A 17817-nucleotide genomic window follows, 5' to 3' on the forward strand; every position below is an offset into this window, starting at 1 on the left:
ACAAATCATTATCTGCCCTCTGCAAAAGAAAACTGTGCTGTCCTTTCACGCTCTGGGCCCTGTTAGCACCTTTTTCATCATCCAAGGTGTGTTTATATGTGCTGTAACAGCACAAGTGCTGTAGCCACTGACCTACAGCAGATTGTTTACACAGCAGAATGGGAATGATAAGTGATTCTTGTCCTTCACGCTGGTCTTGTATATTGCTCAGTGTGGTTTGATACGTGTTATTCTTTGCCTGTGTGCTCAAACCACATGGATGATGAGATGTCGGTGGGTAATGGTAAAAATAAATTAAGACTGATAAGAAATAATTAAAAAATATATAATTTTTATTGCTGTTGGAGCCATATGGAAGTGATGGCATGTCTGGAAGGCCAATCTGATAAACACTTCTCTTCAAAACTAACGTCTCATCTTGCATTTGAGCTTTCAGTAAAGAGTACCATTTAAGAATGAAACATGAAGTGGATGTGGGACTCTTCCTTTTCAAAATAAATGAAAACCTCAAAAATCGCATCAATGTACATGAAAAGTCTTCAGGGCCTGGCACTGTTCCCGCTGAAAGTGGTAAAAGCCTGAACAGTGAGTACAGGAACCTCCTGGCACAGTCGTGTTATTGTTGCAAAGAATGAAGAGAGTGCGAGCCAGGCATACAGAGTTAGTTCAATAAAACTATAACCAAAATCAGCAAATTGAGCCGGAAAGATTGAGACGAAGCCAATACCGTGTCTGTCTGGGAGTGTCCTTGGATATTTTTTTTTTTTCTGTCAGTGTATATTCTGTTTTTGTAGGAATATTTGCAGGTATGCATGCTGATTTACTGCAAATGCATAAACTGTGAACAGACATATGGTCAGCAGTAATTTATGTGCATTTCCATAAAAGCCAGACTTTGCACAATTAAGTCCATGGCACACTCAACACATGCACAATCCAGTGGTGAAATGAGAAGATAGGAGGAGTCAGTTCTCTGCCAGTATCACTACCCGAATCTCAGGTTTGATGGTTCACCCCATCCCAGTCCTTCCTGGAATCTCTTTCTTTCCATGTGGGAAAGCTTTACTTCACATGAGATTTGAAGCATATTTGTTTTCACCTACTGTCACGTTGACGGCTCGCCCATTTGGGATGGATCAAGCGCGACGCCAAGATCCGCTGTCACGTCTTCATGCCACTTGTGAGGAGACATTACCAGAGGTAAACACTTCACTGAGAGGAAGCCAGTCAAATATGGAATATTCACATGCATGTTTGGAGAAATATTACAGGGCGCCTGTTTGTGTGGATATCTTAACATCTCCAGTGTTTTTCACGACACAGTGATCCCAGATGTGGCTTTTGAGTCATCGTCCAGCCCAGCACTTTCAGTCTAACCCGTCTTGGAAGTCTTTTGGCCCTAAGAATCACGGGTTCCCTTTTTAAGGCAGCAGGGTGTTTATACGGCCTATGCCAACTGGCTCCATGATTGCAGGCCACTGGTTTATTTTAATTAGCCATGGAAAGCAGTTCCGATGGATTTTAGTGTGACTCACCCCTTTTTCAAAACATTAGTCTCCACCACGTCCCATTGTTGCCCTTTGAGGTTGGGTTTCGTTTCAGATTACTAAAAAGCAGGACCATCAGCGATGCTGTGCCATGTACTGTGTACTGTGAGTGTGTGTACATTTGTGCGTGTGCTGGCCTACTGGTGAAATGTTTAATATTAATCAGATGTGACGTAGTAGTTATGCAGAAATGTATTTTGTTTGACTTGCACTGCAGCAGTGTTTGTTGTGTCTCTTAAAATGCAAACCCCACTATAACATAATTTCTTATGTAAGGACTCAAAAAGTACTCAGAGATTTGTTTGTGGATGGCAAAACTTTTCCAAATTTTAGATACAGCTTCTAAGTGTAAATATTCATGAAATATTCTGCTTCAGCATCTCACGTCCTGAACAAAAGAGGCTGTGTGTGCTCTCTGTTTTGAAGAATGTATTGTCTTTTTGCAAGCAAGTGATCATTAGGTTGTCACCGCAGCAATATTTCAACCAATTCATCTCAAAATAATCACTTAATTATGATGCAAAAATCATCTCCATTTGTTTTCTGATGGCCACATTGTGTAATTACAGTGTGCAAACAAACACTGATGCCATTTCATATTATTTTTGGTTTATTTAACCTATTAGTTATACATTAAAAATCTCTTTTGCAAGAATATCAGTGGTTACTAAACAATAAGTCATAACAAAGTGTGCGAAACATGCACGTATAGAGAATATTAAACTGTAAGAATTTCTCAAGAGATCTATAGGGGCAAGCATAACATTTGTAGCCAGACTGCCAGCTCCATAACATTTAGCTGAGCTTTAAGTTCAGTCTAAGCAGAATGAGCCTCACATTTAAACAGCACTTTCCAGATTTCATGTACAGTTTACAGAGATTTTTTTTATATATTCTATTATATCAAATTTTGTGCTAAATAGACATGCAGACCTGTTTTGTATGACAATTTTTTCCCTACTGTTGCTGTTTATAGCTGCTTTCTCCCACATTATCTTAAAGTCATTGTTAGCGAGATAATACAACAATTATTTCCCCATTTATTGGTAAATTCAAGCGTGGGGGGAAAAGCCACAAAGTCCAACCATCAATGGACCATCACAATCTCGAAACTATGAAAGTAGAGCTGACGTTTCCAAGTCAAACCACTGGAATGGCAATATTTTCTTATGTTTTTCTGCTTTGTTTCTTTATCTCAAATATATAATTTTTTATTTGGAATTATATCGAAAATGAAATTTAAGCTCAAAATTATGTATCTTTGGAATTTTGGCAGTTTGGACTCAAGTGTTTATTGTTGCAAGTGTGAAATAAATCTCTGGATGTGATTTTTTTTTTCCTTGGATTCCAAACATTTTCATACTGTAAAATCACTGTGGAATGCATTGACCCTGGCAGCTCATTTTCTCTGCCTCTCTGGCAGAGAGGTTTAAGTAAAGCCAGTTTATTCAAAACACATGAACTGCATTCAACAGACTAAGCCTCGGCTTCAGACTTGCAGTAAAGACGTCTTTTGATGTAGCCACATCAGTACACTGTGAATACAAACGTAGACACTTGCAAGAAGAAAAGTGTGGTCTGACATTTCCAACTTATCACATCAGGTATCAGGTTTCCTTTGTGTACACATGCAGTGGCTTGGTCTTTGGAAACAGCTTACTAAAATTGTCATGGACTCTGCTTTTATGTCATCGGCCAAAAGATTGCTTCTGATATCCTTCGTTCCTTGTGTAACCTTAATTTCTGCTCTCTCTATAACTCTGTGCAACCTTCAACATGTTGTTTAGATATTGGGTGAGCATAACAGGGCCATATCATAAACCAGCTTGCGTTCCATTGCAACCACTAAACATGAAATTTAGCTTTGGGGTCCTTAGGGACTAGAAAAGCGCTATACAAATACAGGCCATTTACCATTTACCATTTTTCACAGTCCCTGAGAGGAGTTGTAACTAGATGGCAGTCCAAGCCAACAGACACTCATTATCCCCTGCAAAATGTGAGCTTTTGTGCGCAGCTTGTGTAGGAAAGACAACCCCGGCTATGTCATTCTTACTTCATGCTTTTATCGTTGACGAAAAACACCACACTAACTCGAACGCCTCCACAGAGCACCTTTTACACACTCGTAACTGTTAAAAGCTGCAGCTGCATAAGGATCAGTTACATTCTTTATCTCACCTTATAGAGATTTTCTGAGTGAGAACTATAAACCTTCAGGCTTGTGCTGCTCACGAGAGGCTTCTTGTGATTCTGTAGTCATGTTTTATCTCTTTTTTTGTCTCCAGCTTTGGCTTCAAATTAATTTTCTTGCAGCTGTTAACAGATGTTGAAAGAAAAGGGGGATTGTAATTATTAAACGTCTACAGAGGGGAGGTTACATAAAACACCAACGTAGTGAGAAAGCGGCCAAGACCATAAAGCCATTGTGCTCCAATGAAGAAAAATTACTGGCAGACGGATTTGAAAGCAATGGCCAAGAAATTTCTGGTTAAATCGCTAAATCTTATTTAGTGGTTAAGAAACATAAACACCTTTTAAAAGGGGTAAGAAAAAATGATTAATTAGCAATAAAGTTACGTAGTGAACACAAATGAAGGAGAAAAAGAACTCAAAACTGGACAAGAAACTCCTTTGGCTCCTTACTTCTGCCAAATGTTGGAAAAATTTGAAACTTTAAATTGTGAGTCACTAAAAAACCTCTTATTATAACCAAAAGGAAATACTTGAGAAACACATGTGTATCTTGGAGAACTTGTTAATTCATATCAGTCCATAAAGTCGCCATTATTTCTGAGAAAAGTTGTCTGTGTTCGCTTCATTTTTACTCCTCCATATCAATTCCAGACTTTAAAAAATGCAAATCAGACATGTGAGTCTTCGCCAAACAGATGTGTCACAGTTAGTCTTGCTGCAATTGGAAGGAAAAAATATTACAGAAATGTTAAACATGGCAGACCCAGGCATGAATGTTTCTGGGTGACTTGTAATGCGTTTTACTTTGCGTCTGTCTATATGAAGCTGTATTTTGTTTTATACACTAAGGAATGTCAGTAGTCAAAAAACCACTTGCCTCACATGGGACAACGGTTTTCGATTCCCGACTCATCCAGCTTGGCACGTTAAAATAACGGCCCACACACTGAAACAATTATGGGAATAATGTGGGGTGTTTTAACAGCTGTAGACTGGGGGAGGGCAGGGCGAGAGGCTGCGGCATTCGATGAATCGAATCGAAATATGACAAGAGACAAGAGACCTGTCTTAATGCTTAGCAGCATCTCACTCACTGCTGGCACCAAAAAAAAGGTTCATTTTAATATGGAAAAATTTGGAAATGATAGATTGGTTGAGTTATTTCAACAGGGCTTTTCACTGTCATTGTATACTGTCTAACCAGACACGGTAAAAAAGTGAGCCTACAGATAGATACATTAGTGGCTAAAGGGAGAAAATACACGATGCTGTCAAAACTATTCACTCATCAATGAATACTACACAATAATGAACAACACACAAATAAACACAAACAAATAGGGTTTAATATGGGAAAGCCTGGCTTGCAGTCTCTGTTCTAAGTCTTCCCAAAGGTGTTTTATCAGGTTGAGGTCAGGACTCTGTGCAGGTCAGTCAAGTTCTTCAACACCAAACTCGCTCATCCACGTCTTTATGAACCTTGCTTTGTGTAGTGGTGCACAATCATCTTGGAAAAGGAATGGGCCATCCCCAAACTATTCCCACAAACCAGAAGCATTAAATTATCCAAAGTGTCTGAGTATGCTGAAGCACTAAGAGTTCCTTTCAGTGGAACTCAGGGGGCCAACTCCTGAAAAACAACCCCACACCATAACCCACCCTCCACCAAACTTTCCAAGTATCCGACAACTGCCAGATAAACGGTCATCTATCAGATAGCCAAAAGCATGATCCACCACTCCAGAAAACACATCTCCAGTGGCAGCGTGCTTTACACCACTGGATCCAACACACATTGCACTTGGTGATATAAGGCTTGGATACAGCTGCTCAGCCATGGAAACCCATTCCATGAAGCTCTTTATACTCTGTTCATGAGCTAATCTGAAAGCCACATGAAGCCTGAAGTTCTGTATCTACTTACTCATCAAAAAGTAGGCGGCCTCTACACACTATGCACTTCACCATCTGCTGCCACCACAACCCAGTCTTTCACAAGTGTTTGTAGAAGTCTACATACCTAGTTCATTTTATACACCTGAGGCCATGGAGGCGATTGGAATACCTGAACTGAATTATCTGGATGGGTGAGTGAATACTTTTGGAAATCATCATTAGTCATCTGAGAGAAAAGTCGAGGCAAAAATACATATTGCACCGGGTAGAGAGAAAGGAAAAATGGCAAAAGAATACTTGCGGATTTAATGAAAAAAAATTCTTAGGAAGAACTCTCATGCATGTATTTATACAGTATTGCAAGTAAGCATTTTCAAGCAAAGCAAATAAGCAGCAGTTTTTTCAAGCGGTTTGCCATTACATGGACATGGAACTAGGATTAACCTTCTCATTATCTTTTAGCAAGAAGTGATAAGGAAAAAATCCCAATATGTCTATTTCTGGCACAGTGCCATCTACACAAAGGCTTGGTGTTTGTCTTATGGGTGCAATGACTCTGCCAGCAAACATAAGTCAAACCTACACTCATTTTCTCAAACAAAATTATGCTTGATGTTTTGACTTGGGGTCTGCAGTGTGTTTCAAACACCAGTGTTAGCATGCAGCGTGACAGTTGTTGATAAAACAGCCTTTTTAGTCTTTCACCTCTACCCCTCAAGATTATCCTGACTGGTCTAAGAGTTTAACTCGCTCCTTTCAAGTCAAAAGCTCACCTGCCATCAAGTTGCAAAAGCTCTTCTTTTATCAAACAACTACCCCTCTGGTGGCCATGGTACGCCTCTCACCACGAACCTCTGGGAAAAACACATAATACACACTCGATGACCCAAAACATCTGCTGCTAATATGGGTCAGTTTTATCCCCAGGTCTTTTAAAAAATAATCCCACGCATGACAACTTAGTAAAAAACACAAATGCATGAATCAACTGCCCTGCGTGTCATTTTCCAACACTTGTATCAACATGCTAAGGCACCCGCTGAGCTGTGAAGTGTCTAAACTAGAACACCCGTTGCTTCTCCTCAGCTCCAAAAATGGCTCTTCCTAGGCCAGGGTCAAACGAGGAGAGAGTGAGAAGCCCAGAGAGTATTTACTGTACAAACAACAGTCGAGTTATCGTGTCTGGAAAATGGTATTTGTTGTGACTGTTTTTTGCTGGGTTATAGGAAGTGTATTTAACTGCAGGACCAATCATCAGGGATTATTTTACAGGTTTCCTGAACTGCTTCAGTATTGTGGCAATTTATCTTGCTGCTAACGTGAGTTAGAAACGTGTTGCTGTGAAACAACCTCCTATAGAAGAGCCCCATCCATCAGATTTTCCATTTCAGAATCAAAATCCACCAATAAAGGCTCCCCTAAAAGTGTGCTCTCACTACACTGCTGGGGGCCTTTTCTTATCAGGTACCGTAACAGTGAGAGCCCTGTCTCTGTTGGAGAGAAAACATCTGTACTTGACATGACCAAGTGGCTAATTGTTTGTCAGGCTTTGAAGTTGAACTATGAAGATGAAGCACTGATATAGATGTCCATCAGCCATCCCAAACTTTCTGCCGCTGTCAGTGTGGTTTAAAACAGCGGTCCCCAACCCCCGGGCCTCGGACTGGTACCGGTCCGTGAGTCGTTTGGTACCAAGCCGTGAGAGTTGAGGCTCAGGTGTGAAAATGTATGGTTTTCTGGGTTTTTATCGGTTTTCGGCATTCTTTTGTTGTCATTTTTATCGTTAACTCGGTTTTCCTGGGTCTTTTCACATGTGTTATGAATAAATCTTCTTTTTTCGGTACTAGTTTTATTTTGTTGTATTTATCCGAGACACCTTAAAGGCCGGTCCGTGAAAATATTGTCGGGCATAAACTGGTCCGTGGCGCAAAAAAGGTTGGGGACCGCTGGTTTAAAAAATTTGAGCTGTAAATAGAAACAGTTGGTATTGCAACCAGCCACCACTCACGTACTCACTGAAGCAGAACTGCATCCAGCACAAGACCTCTAATCCTCCACTGCAGCTCTGGGCTCACTTAAGTGTATTATTCTTCTTCTGTGGTGCATGAAGACCTTTGTAGTCTGTGTTACAATTAATTTTCTATTCGTCTTGTGGCAGGAAGTAGACCCAGATGCCATTTTTCCTAAACTCTTCCTCTGTGAATTGATTTCTTGTTCCAAGGTGCCACTCCACCCCCTCTCCCCAGACAATATTGCGTCTACTGACCTCTAAATAGAGAAGTTTTATGCAGTTGACCTTTGACTTTTACGTCTCTGCATTTATGTCTGAGAAAATAGTGAAATTATGACACTTAACACTGTCGCCTACAAGTGTCTGGAACAGCTCTGTGAAGACTGAGGGCCATTGAGATCGCAGGTCAATTCAAGACACCTTTCACTTTGGTTTAATAACCGTGTACTGAAACGCAATCGCGCTGACATGCAATGTAAGCCCACATAGAAGTGGGCTGGGAATCCTATTCAGTGGTTGCAGAGGCTATTTACACTAATATACACATGAAGCTTGCAGTAATTTAAAGATGTCTCTCATCAGTTCCTTAAGTTAACACAAACCACCTTACCAGAGACTGAGAGTCAGTTAAAAACACACAAATTGACTGGCTGACACACACAGGCTTGAAGATTTCTATAAATGGAGACAGTTGGTCCCCCAGAGGACGAGCGCCATAAATCAGTGGTACCTTAAAATACTAGTAAACGTAATACATGCTATAGCCTCTGCTGTTAAAGCAGTAGTGTGTTTAATTAAAGCTGTTTCTGTTTGTTTTGCATTTGTCTTTAGTATAAAGTAGAACTTGCAGAGGTAAAATAATCTCTTTGCAATTATCACAATACATTCCAGATGTCACGTTATAACAGCAGATGGTCTCGGAGGACAATCAGTCAATTCATAAATGGGAAACAAAAACGTTTCAACTTAATTAGACACACAAAAAATTTAGAGCGAGGAGTGGGGAAAAAAGTATCTGCGTCTTTTACAGTCCAACTGTATAATGACCGTTTAAATGGAGTGACCGGTACATGAGGTGTCGCTCATATCACTGCACTACGACATGTGTTAGCACTGAGCCCTCTGTGAGTAACAACTTTGCACAATCATCTGTTGGGGTTTAGCCTTGTATATGAGAAGCCAGAAGCCAGCAGTAGCCTCTTTGATCATCTTCCTGATGTGCGGTCACAGCGGTTTCACCCTACTCTCTTTTGGCTCAATCAAGGGGGCCTTGATATCCGCATGTTCCAACATCCAGAAAACAAGAACCTGCTTACTGAGGAGGCACCGCAGAGAAGCAGTCAATGAGCAATCAGATTCCCTCTTATCTATTTGGCTTGGCTGGATGCGGCTGTTAATCAGTCCCATATCTCAGTAATGGTGTTCCTGTTAATTGCCTCCCTTCACTGTGGCTGTATTCCCTTTCGCTTATGATCTCTATCTGCAAATGAGGTCAGAAAGGCATATGGATCTTGTTTCCAGCCTGGCTTTGTTGGATGCTAACAGGGGACGGTTGGAAAGAGTGCTGGCCGTGTGGCCTGGCATTTAAAGCTGTCCTGAGATCAAGGCACTTGTCATCGCTCCCATGTGTTGATGTCACTACTCTGTTGGAACTTGAACTTATTCATAAAGATCCTTGTTTAACCCCAAATTTCATTCTCCAACAACTTTTCTTTTCTTCCTTTTTTTTTCTTTAGATTCAGCAGTACATGGTTGTATGTCACTTGGAAACCATTTTCATCATGACTCAGTTCCCCATGAGAATGACGTGATTTGCATATTCATTGAGCTTTTGCATCTGATGCCCATATTGCTAGACTTAGTAACGCAGCGATATCTGACTGGCTCCGGGGCAAGGCAGCCACCCGTCTGAGTTACATGCAAATACAAAAGTAAAGCAGATTGTTATTTTCTTAATCACATTCTGTACCATGACTGACTTGGCCTGCAAAGATGGTACTATTCAAGATGAAGTTGGAAGCTCAAACCTGCCGCTGACACAGCATGACAACATTTGAAAAATTTATTTGACAAATGAACTATGATGCAAATATGCACCTTTGGAGATGCAGATCCATGTAGACTGATGTCAGCTGGGGCACACTGAATTGCCTTTTGTTGCCTTCTCCCCCACTTCCAACCCTTCCAACCTTTTTTTTTTCTTTTAACTTTGAGCGTCTTACATGTCATTTCTTTCCCTCTTCTCCTCGTGCATAAATAAACCTGTGCCCTCCTCTCCCCAAGCAAACTCTAGGGCTAGCTCAAAGGTCTGGGAGCATTCCTACATGAAGACTTTTCTCTTTTCTAACTTTGTTTTGATTTTATGCTTGTTATCCACCCCTACAGCTCTGACACTCCTCAACAAGAGGCTCCGTACCTGATGAAACAAAAGGGGGGTTGTGCTGCCTGATGAACCTAAACTCAGCTTGTGGGGGTTCGGTTAAGCGCAGCAGGAAAAACGAAGGGAGCGCCATTCTCCCCAGTTCTCTGCAGACCAAATCAAATTATCTGCAGTGCGCTCATGAAAGAAGAGATTCCCCAAAGTGTTACTAAGACCGTTCTCCTCATAACCCCTTTGTTATTCAAAGGTGCCCAGCTGTTGTGCCGCTGCTCTTAAACCAGAGGGCCTTCTCTCCCTGATCTTCAGCCCTCGTGACTTCCAATGATGCCCTCGAGGCACCATGGCCTAGAGGGCAGGTGGCAGGGTGAAAGGTCTCTCTGGATAGGACAAACCCAGCTCACTCAGCTGGTTTACCTCTGTAGCTTCTGTAGTGCTTCAAAAGACTACAAAGATATGTTGCTTAATTTTATTTATTTATTCTTTTTGAGACAGATAAACTAAAATGGCCAGTGGTGATGTGAGTGACAGGTGAAAGTATAATAAGCTGCTGGAATCTGAGAATTTCATAGTTTCACTGGTTTCTATTCCTTGTAAAAACTAAACTACTATTAAAACGTCTACATTTTTGACACAGTCTAAGTACAAAACCAAATTAAACTTAGAAATAATCCCTCTTCTCATTAACTCAACCTTCATAAAAAGTATGCAAAAACTGAAAATTTTCTAAAGGAAACAAAATGTAATTATTTAAGAAAGTTAAAGTGATGATAAATGTAATTGTTACAAAAAACTCAAGCATACTGCAGAACCATACGCCTTTGTCACTGTTCAACCACCTATCACATGATACAGTACTGACCTCTAGTGGAATTTTAATGAAACAACATATTTCAAGGTAAGGTTCATTGGATAAACAAATCTGCAAAGCATGCATTGTGCAGTGCTCAACATTTATTGATGCACATTTTGTAATGTATGCCTCTTGGACAGTTTTTGGTCAGTGCTTTGTGTGACCTCCCTCTTTGCTTCCACCAGTGTCACTGAGCAGTCCGAATCCTTTCCACTTAAAGAGTTAATCCTGGATAAACTGGGACTAGTTTTTATGTAACATTTTGGATTTATTTGTAATCTTATGAAGATGTATTGATAAGTCTATGGCCACCTTTTGATTGGCCTGAGTGTGTAAAGACTATAGGGTTCTTTTTGTGTCCCTAGGGGCAGTGGAAACCTGTCTGCCTTGTGGTTTGTTTGTCATATGTTCAGTGATAGTTCGTTTCACAACTGGGACACAGGTCTTGGCCCTGCTGGGATGACCATCATGCGTTTCCTGCAGTGAGCACATGTGCATGCTCTGTTTTGGAGATGAGTGCAGAGAAGCCTTAGCTGTGTGAGGACCCCACAAATCTCTCAGTCTAGCCTTGCTCTCCATGTTGATGCTGACTTCTTTCGTGCACTGAGACCTCAGGATAGTGTTAACCCGGAGGTGGATGCAGTCCCGTGTCAGAGGATGATGAAGGCCTCTCTTCTTTATCCGTTCAGTTGCAGCCTTCTCGCTAAGCTTCACTGACTGTTTAGCAATCTCACTGCACACTCTGGCTGTGAAGAAAAAAAATCCACTTACAACACAAATCAACTAATTTTAAAGTATATTTTTTCTTCCACCTTGAGCATGCTTACGTTGTATTTGGCATTTAATGGGGGAGGACAGGATGTGGGTCCGGTGAAGCCGCTCACCTCTCTCTGGCTTCATACAGTCATGGCTGTGAATCTTTTGGGTGGTTGAAGGCAACTGTGCCACGTGATCTCCCGCAGGAGCGGAAAGAGGAAACTTTCTGAGAGAAGCTGCAGATTTCTCAGAAACCAAACTATCCTGTGGCATCACATCACAGTGGTCTCCCCGTGAGGAACTGGCATAATCCCAGAACACTTTGGCAAACTGGAAGAGCTTCACGCTGTATATCGTGTTCACTAATATACTAAGGAACATTAGTGAGACAAAGTATAAAATCAAGCTAGAGATCGCACTAAGAAAAATTGTGTAATAAGAAAAAAATAATCAAGCTCATGCGAGTCATCCGACTCACCTTTGGTCAAGGAAGTGCAGGGACAGGAGACGACCTGTTCCGGTCTCTGCTGTGATCTCTCTTAAACAATCACCAGTGAGGAAATTAAATATGCGAATCTTTCCATCCACACAGCCAGTAATAACACGAAGGTAGAGCAGCGTAAGAGATTTTACCTCCCTGCAGAACAATCAGAAGATCCTGTATTCCTAGTAAGATCCCATTTAAATTGTTCTACATGGCAGCTTCAGAGGTTACATGCTTACTTTTGGTGGCTGAATGTTATAAGACACTCCTCAACATTATGGTTGATGCTCCACACCATGACATTGCCAGTGCAGTCTCCAGATAGAAGGTGCCAGTCGTCAAGGAACAGGCACTTCACTGCACTCCTGTGGGCATCAATTGTCTTGTGGAAGATGGGACATTCATGAACAACATATGGAAAAACGGAAATGTTTCATCAGCTTCAGACAACACGAAGTGTTCTGTATTTGATTTTCCACAAATGTTTCTCACCCGGAGGAGTGCTGCATTTTCCATGTCCCATATTTTAACAAGGCCCTGTTTACAGCTGCTGTAGATAGTAGTTTTGCTGACCTTTACACATAGGACAGGACTGGGGTGCTTGAAATTAAAACCATTAAAAGGCTTCCCGGTCTGCAGACACCACACTGGCAAAGCAATGGTTCATTTCAGCTTGCTTACATATGAAAATGTTAACAGGAAGTTTTTTTTCTGAGGGTAAAAACATGACAATATACATACATTACACTGATTTCAATACACACATTTCCATTCACAGGACAGATGTAAACGATAAAAATAATGGGAGAAAGATTCAGGAAAAGCTAACCTATAAAAACTGTTTTCAGCAGTTCTTTAAAAGAAACCGCAGCTCACAGACCCTGATCAGCTGATCCACTGCTGTTTTAAGGTCTCAGTAGCTCTGCTATGTACACAGCAGCCCAGCCGTGGAAGGTTTGATATGTTATAAATAAAAATTTAAAATGGACTGAAATTCACTGGAAACTCGTAAAGGAGAGCGAGAATGAGAGTGACATGCCAGCGCTGGCTAGCAGCTTAGATGCTGCATTATTGTCCAGTTGAAGATGGGTATAATTAAAAGAAACACTGACAGTATTTTAGATGACATATAATCTTTTCTCCACAAATATGAGTGCAGGTATGTCTTAAATGGTTGGTTTGCATTTGGGTTTATCCAAAATACCTAAAAGAAACTCACTGATTAAGATAAGACATATGAATTGCTTCTTAGAAAAGACAATTTCTCAACAGGAAAATGAAAATATGTGATAAGTGTGTTTTTTGTTTTTTCTATTAAAGACAACGTGTGGTTATATTTACTCATGTAAATGTGAGCTCATGTAAAGATGGTGTATACCGATCAGTGGCCGCTTACCTTTAACTGCACAGTCTTTAGCTCCTGAGACAAGTTTATCAGCATCAGCATCCAGACAGTTGACGGTGCCAGTGTGACCGTACAGCGCCATGTCACACCGGTCTGTCTTCAAGTTCCAACACCTGAAAGTGTGATGACAGGAAAACTTCAAAACACAATCAATTAAATCAGATTCATTCATGCAAATGCATTGTCGTCAGCATCTTCTGCATAATCAATTATTACCTACTCACAGAATTCTACTCATAAATTAGATGATTTTTCACCTGATACTTGTGTCAAAGCTCGCGGTTATCAGCAGATCTCTGTCCTCACAGAGCAGCACTGCCCGAATGCTTCCAACGTGTCCTTTCAGCACCGACACGTCTTCTGTTTCTGATGACACATAAAACAGACGCACCAAACGGTCCTTTGAGCCGGTGGCCAGCAGCAGTCCTCCTCTATAGTCCAACACCCGATAAGGATCTTCGCTGCAAAAACACATAAGTGCACACCTCTGAATCACATCAGCTGTACCAGTAGAAACGTTTTCTCATTCCTGTTTTCAGAGTTTATTTGGGCACTATGAAAAATATAATAAAATAAAATACAGGGAAATCAACACTCACTTGTCCAGCAGCACTTTGGTAAAATATGCACCGCAGTAAACATTTCGCTCTTCCATTTGCACTGCTGTGGTTCTGATGTTTGCATAAGCGGAGTTAAATGGCTTGAGCTGCAGAACCAATCGAATAAACACACAATCACTGTGTTGAATATTCCGGCTGATTCCAAAAGCTGATGTTTACTGTGTAGATGGTACGACTCTGTGAAACCTTGTGGACAGTAGAATAAATATCTTCTTCCTTGTCATCCTTTACTGGTACAGGGATTTCAACAATGTTTGCATAAGTAGGACTCACAAAATTAACACTGCTGGACCCCTGTAACAGAAAAAAAAAGATTAGCACTGATCAGATTTTTTAAAATTATTCTAAAGAAGTCTGATTTTTTTTTAAGTATTTTCATTAATTAAAACCACTATAAATATTTATATAATTTAATGTGAAAAAAAAAAAATCTCAACCTCTATCATGGGAATAATTTGGCCCTGAAAATTTCTTCTGAATTTCATTTCCTCCATGGTTTCCTTCGCAAGTAGCTCCCAGTATTGACAAACTGCCGTGCAATGAATCAAAGTATGCTCACCTAACATTCCTACAAAACACACATACGGCATTGCACCTTTTCAATTTAACATTTACTGTATATTTAGTAAATGCAGACATAAGTGACATTGAAATTTTTACTTTAAGGACATATCGGCACACTTCACAAATTCAGGCTGCAGTAGTACAGTAGTATGCAAAGACTTGCCTAATATCCTCTTGGACAGATCAACAGGTAGGCAGCTTATGAAGTCTCTGTGTCGGCTGACCCCAGACACAGACTTGGAGGATCCCGGCACTACCATTAGAGCAGGGTCCTCAGACTCCTCCTGATTGTCATGATTGTTATTGTGGTTACTTACTGAAAAGATAAGACATACCTTATAGATCCCAAAAACTAGGAAATTAATTTGTTGGTGTGTCCCAAAATTAAATATAACATAATAAAATAATTAGTTATATCACAATAAAATAAAACACAGTTTTTCAGGATTGGGCTAATCTGAATACAATAAAATAAATAAATAGGTAAAATCTAATACTATAGAAATTACAGTTTAATAAAGTAAATATATCAATAATCTGAAATCCATATAAAATGTAATAACTAAATCTAAATCATCAATAAAAACAGAATTAAATAAAATCAGTATATGATCCAAGAAGATGGCTCAGGGGGGGGGGGTGCCTATTGTAATACGATACTAGTAACAGTTCAACTCAAAATTGCAAATGGGTTTAATTTCCTCAAGCATTATCAAATCATCTTCTTTTTCTGCAAATCATCTCAACTCTCTCTCTCCGTGTCCTCCTTCACTACAAATATGAATCTCCTCTGTGGTCTTCCTCTTTTCCTCTGCCTAGCAGCTCCATATTCAACATCTTTGTCCAATAAAACCCTCCTCTCTACATGTACATACCCTCTCAGCCTTCTTTTGTTTCCACAGTGCTTCACCTTAGCTGGACCAACCCACCAATTGGCCCAGATGGCATATTTGTAGAGGAATGTTTATTAAATGGCTCCAAATGGCAGTGATGTGATTAGACTTCTGTTAAGTAAGGTAACCCTGAGCTAAATGATAACTATATGGAGACTAACACTGGAGTCATTATGGGAGAAGACAACCCTTGTAACGCAAAGCTTATAGAACAAGAATTTGCTTTTACTATAATTGTGTGTGTATATTCTATAACTGTATATGTGTCGTTGGTGCCCTCTAGTGGTCCGTAGCGGGAATTGCAGTGCAGTGGAAACCAAGTCCTTTCCCACTCCTGAGATCTTACCATTAAACTCCAGGAATCCACTTTTCTGTCTGATCAGGAGCACGTTGGTTAAGTTGGCGACCATCCGTAAAAGTTCGGAGTCACACAGTGAAAAAATACGGCAAACGTAGCTTGACTTGACCCAGTCCGGACTGCTGCTGAACCACTTCCAGATTTCCTTCACGTTCACTCCCAGGGGTTTTCCATCATGACCTTGGTGGGAAAAGCGTAAGGGGTGTTCCTGAGGTGTGATGGGGCTTCTTGACCTAGCGTAGGTGTGCAGCGTCCACGACGTCGCGCCACGCAGCACACCTTGGATGTTCTCGAGGACTTGGACGCTCCTGCAGCGTAAAAGGAGCGTCAGCGCGAACCTCCTCTTGAACTCATCCGACACCTTCCACAGACACCGACTGGAACCCGGAGGACTGGAGGCAAAGACGCAGGTCGGACATATACCGCACATACTGACGCATCCCTCCGCTTTTTTGGTGCTGAAAGACTTCGAGGCATTAACAGACTTCATGTCGACGCTTTCAGTAGTTTCCTTTACATTCACCACGTCCGCGCCAGGCAACATTTTTTTCGTCTTTAAACATCACAACGAACACAAACATGCAGTGACAATTCAACTGGTTGCCATGCAACAAGTTCAGCGTGTCGGCAGCTGAATGGATGCTCGCGCGGGATTGTAGGCGAGACAGTTTATTAGGTACATAAGGTGGGCACTAAATCCAAGGGCCTTTAAGATTTAAATGCTTAGTGTGTCCTGGACTGATTTACAGAGGTGTTGGATTCTTATTCTTATTCTTATTCTTATTCTTATTGCTGTTCCTGCTGTGTTGGTTGTTTTCCTTTCAGAAACATAAGGTAAAATAATAGGATAAAATGTACTTTTCTTATCCCAGACGTTGGCAAATTACCGTTTTACAGCATTCAAAACAAAAATTGGTTAAACAAATTATAACTATTCAGTAAAATGAATTGTAATATGACAAAGGAAATGGCTTGATTAAACATGAAAAGAAGCTCAATTAAATTTGAATATAAAAAACAACAGGAAAACATAATGTGAAATCAAAGTAAAAAAAATAAGAAATGAAATAAAACTCTGTAAAATGCAAATATTTTAGTTTAATAATAAAATGAAGTGTCTTTATAAAGAAAATTAGCTCAAATTAAATCAAGGGTGGTACAGTGACGGTGGCTGGGTGGTTTTGTGTGGAGTTTCTCACCATCCAAAGACATACATGCGATTAGGATAAGGTGATTAAGTTAAGGTGGTTTTAATTTGCGTGTGAAAGGCTGCCTGCCTCTATTTGTTTTGTTTGTTTGTTTGTTTGTTTGTTTCCAAACAAACACATTCAGAAATAAATAAGCATAATCAAAAAAGTGTCCAAGTGTATTGAACTCTTGTGATAATGTTTTTCACAGTGTCAAATACATCTTCAAAGATTAATAAAGGTTTTTTTCCGCAAAAAAATAGTGTAAAAAAATGTAGAGAACCCAGAGGGGTATACCACAGAAAAGGAGGAGGGAACCTAAAATTAAAAAAATGTATTTTCACTCTTAATATAGTCTACAGTATACACACACTATATACACACTCGTGCCCTTTCGCACCAGGTTCGGTCACCTGAGATCACCTAGCTGCCTCTATAATTCAAACTTCCATAATATGGCTCAGGATCAAATGTTAATGTCAAATGTTAAGGGCATGAAATGGTTAATCTTAAGGTGAGCTTTGCAGTCTCTTTCAGAGGAAAACAAAAATACTCGTGCGCCGCCCGGGAATCGAACCCGGGTCGCAAGAATGGGAATCTTGCATGATACCACTACACCAGCGGCGCCGTTGTTAGCGGGGCTGATAGAAAGCAATTTATCGGCGTGAAG

At 40.5% G+C, this 17817-nt stretch overlaps 1 protein-coding gene and 1 non-coding gene across 2 annotated transcripts; both read right to left on the reverse strand.

Moving 5' to 3' along the window:
- Window positions 1–11219: 11219 nt before the first annotated feature.
- On the reverse strand, window positions 11220–16529 carry fbxw10 (F-box and WD repeat domain containing 10). The gene is made up of 12 exons (XM_085360970.1): window positions 15949–16529; window positions 14873–15025; window positions 14583–14713; window positions 14332–14439; window positions 14125–14231; window positions 13783–13986; window positions 13517–13638; window positions 12613–12767; window positions 12360–12502; window positions 12115–12273; window positions 11708–12006; window positions 11220–11626 (listed from the first exon to the last, which is right to left on the reverse strand). Exons 1-12 carry the CDS (start codon window positions 16502–16504, stop codon window positions 11220–11222), a joined length of 2544 nt encoding a protein of 847 aa, XP_085217096.1. The 5' UTR covers window positions 16505–16529.
- Window positions 16530–17703: 1174 nt separating this feature from the next.
- On the reverse strand, window positions 17704–17774 carry trnag-ccc (transfer RNA glycine (anticodon CCC)). Its single transcript has one exon. It is a non-coding gene; the product is annotated as a tRNA-Gly (tRNA).
- Between the last annotated feature and the right edge of the window lie 43 nt (window positions 17775–17817).

This window comes from Diplotaxodon limnothrissa, linkage group LG8 (assembly GCF_057381915.1).
Source record: "Diplotaxodon limnothrissa isolate DT_005_m linkage group LG8, D_limnothrissa_male_GT1.1, whole genome shotgun sequence".
NCBI classification, from domain to species: Eukaryota; Metazoa; Chordata; class Actinopteri; order Cichliformes; family Cichlidae; genus Diplotaxodon; species Diplotaxodon limnothrissa.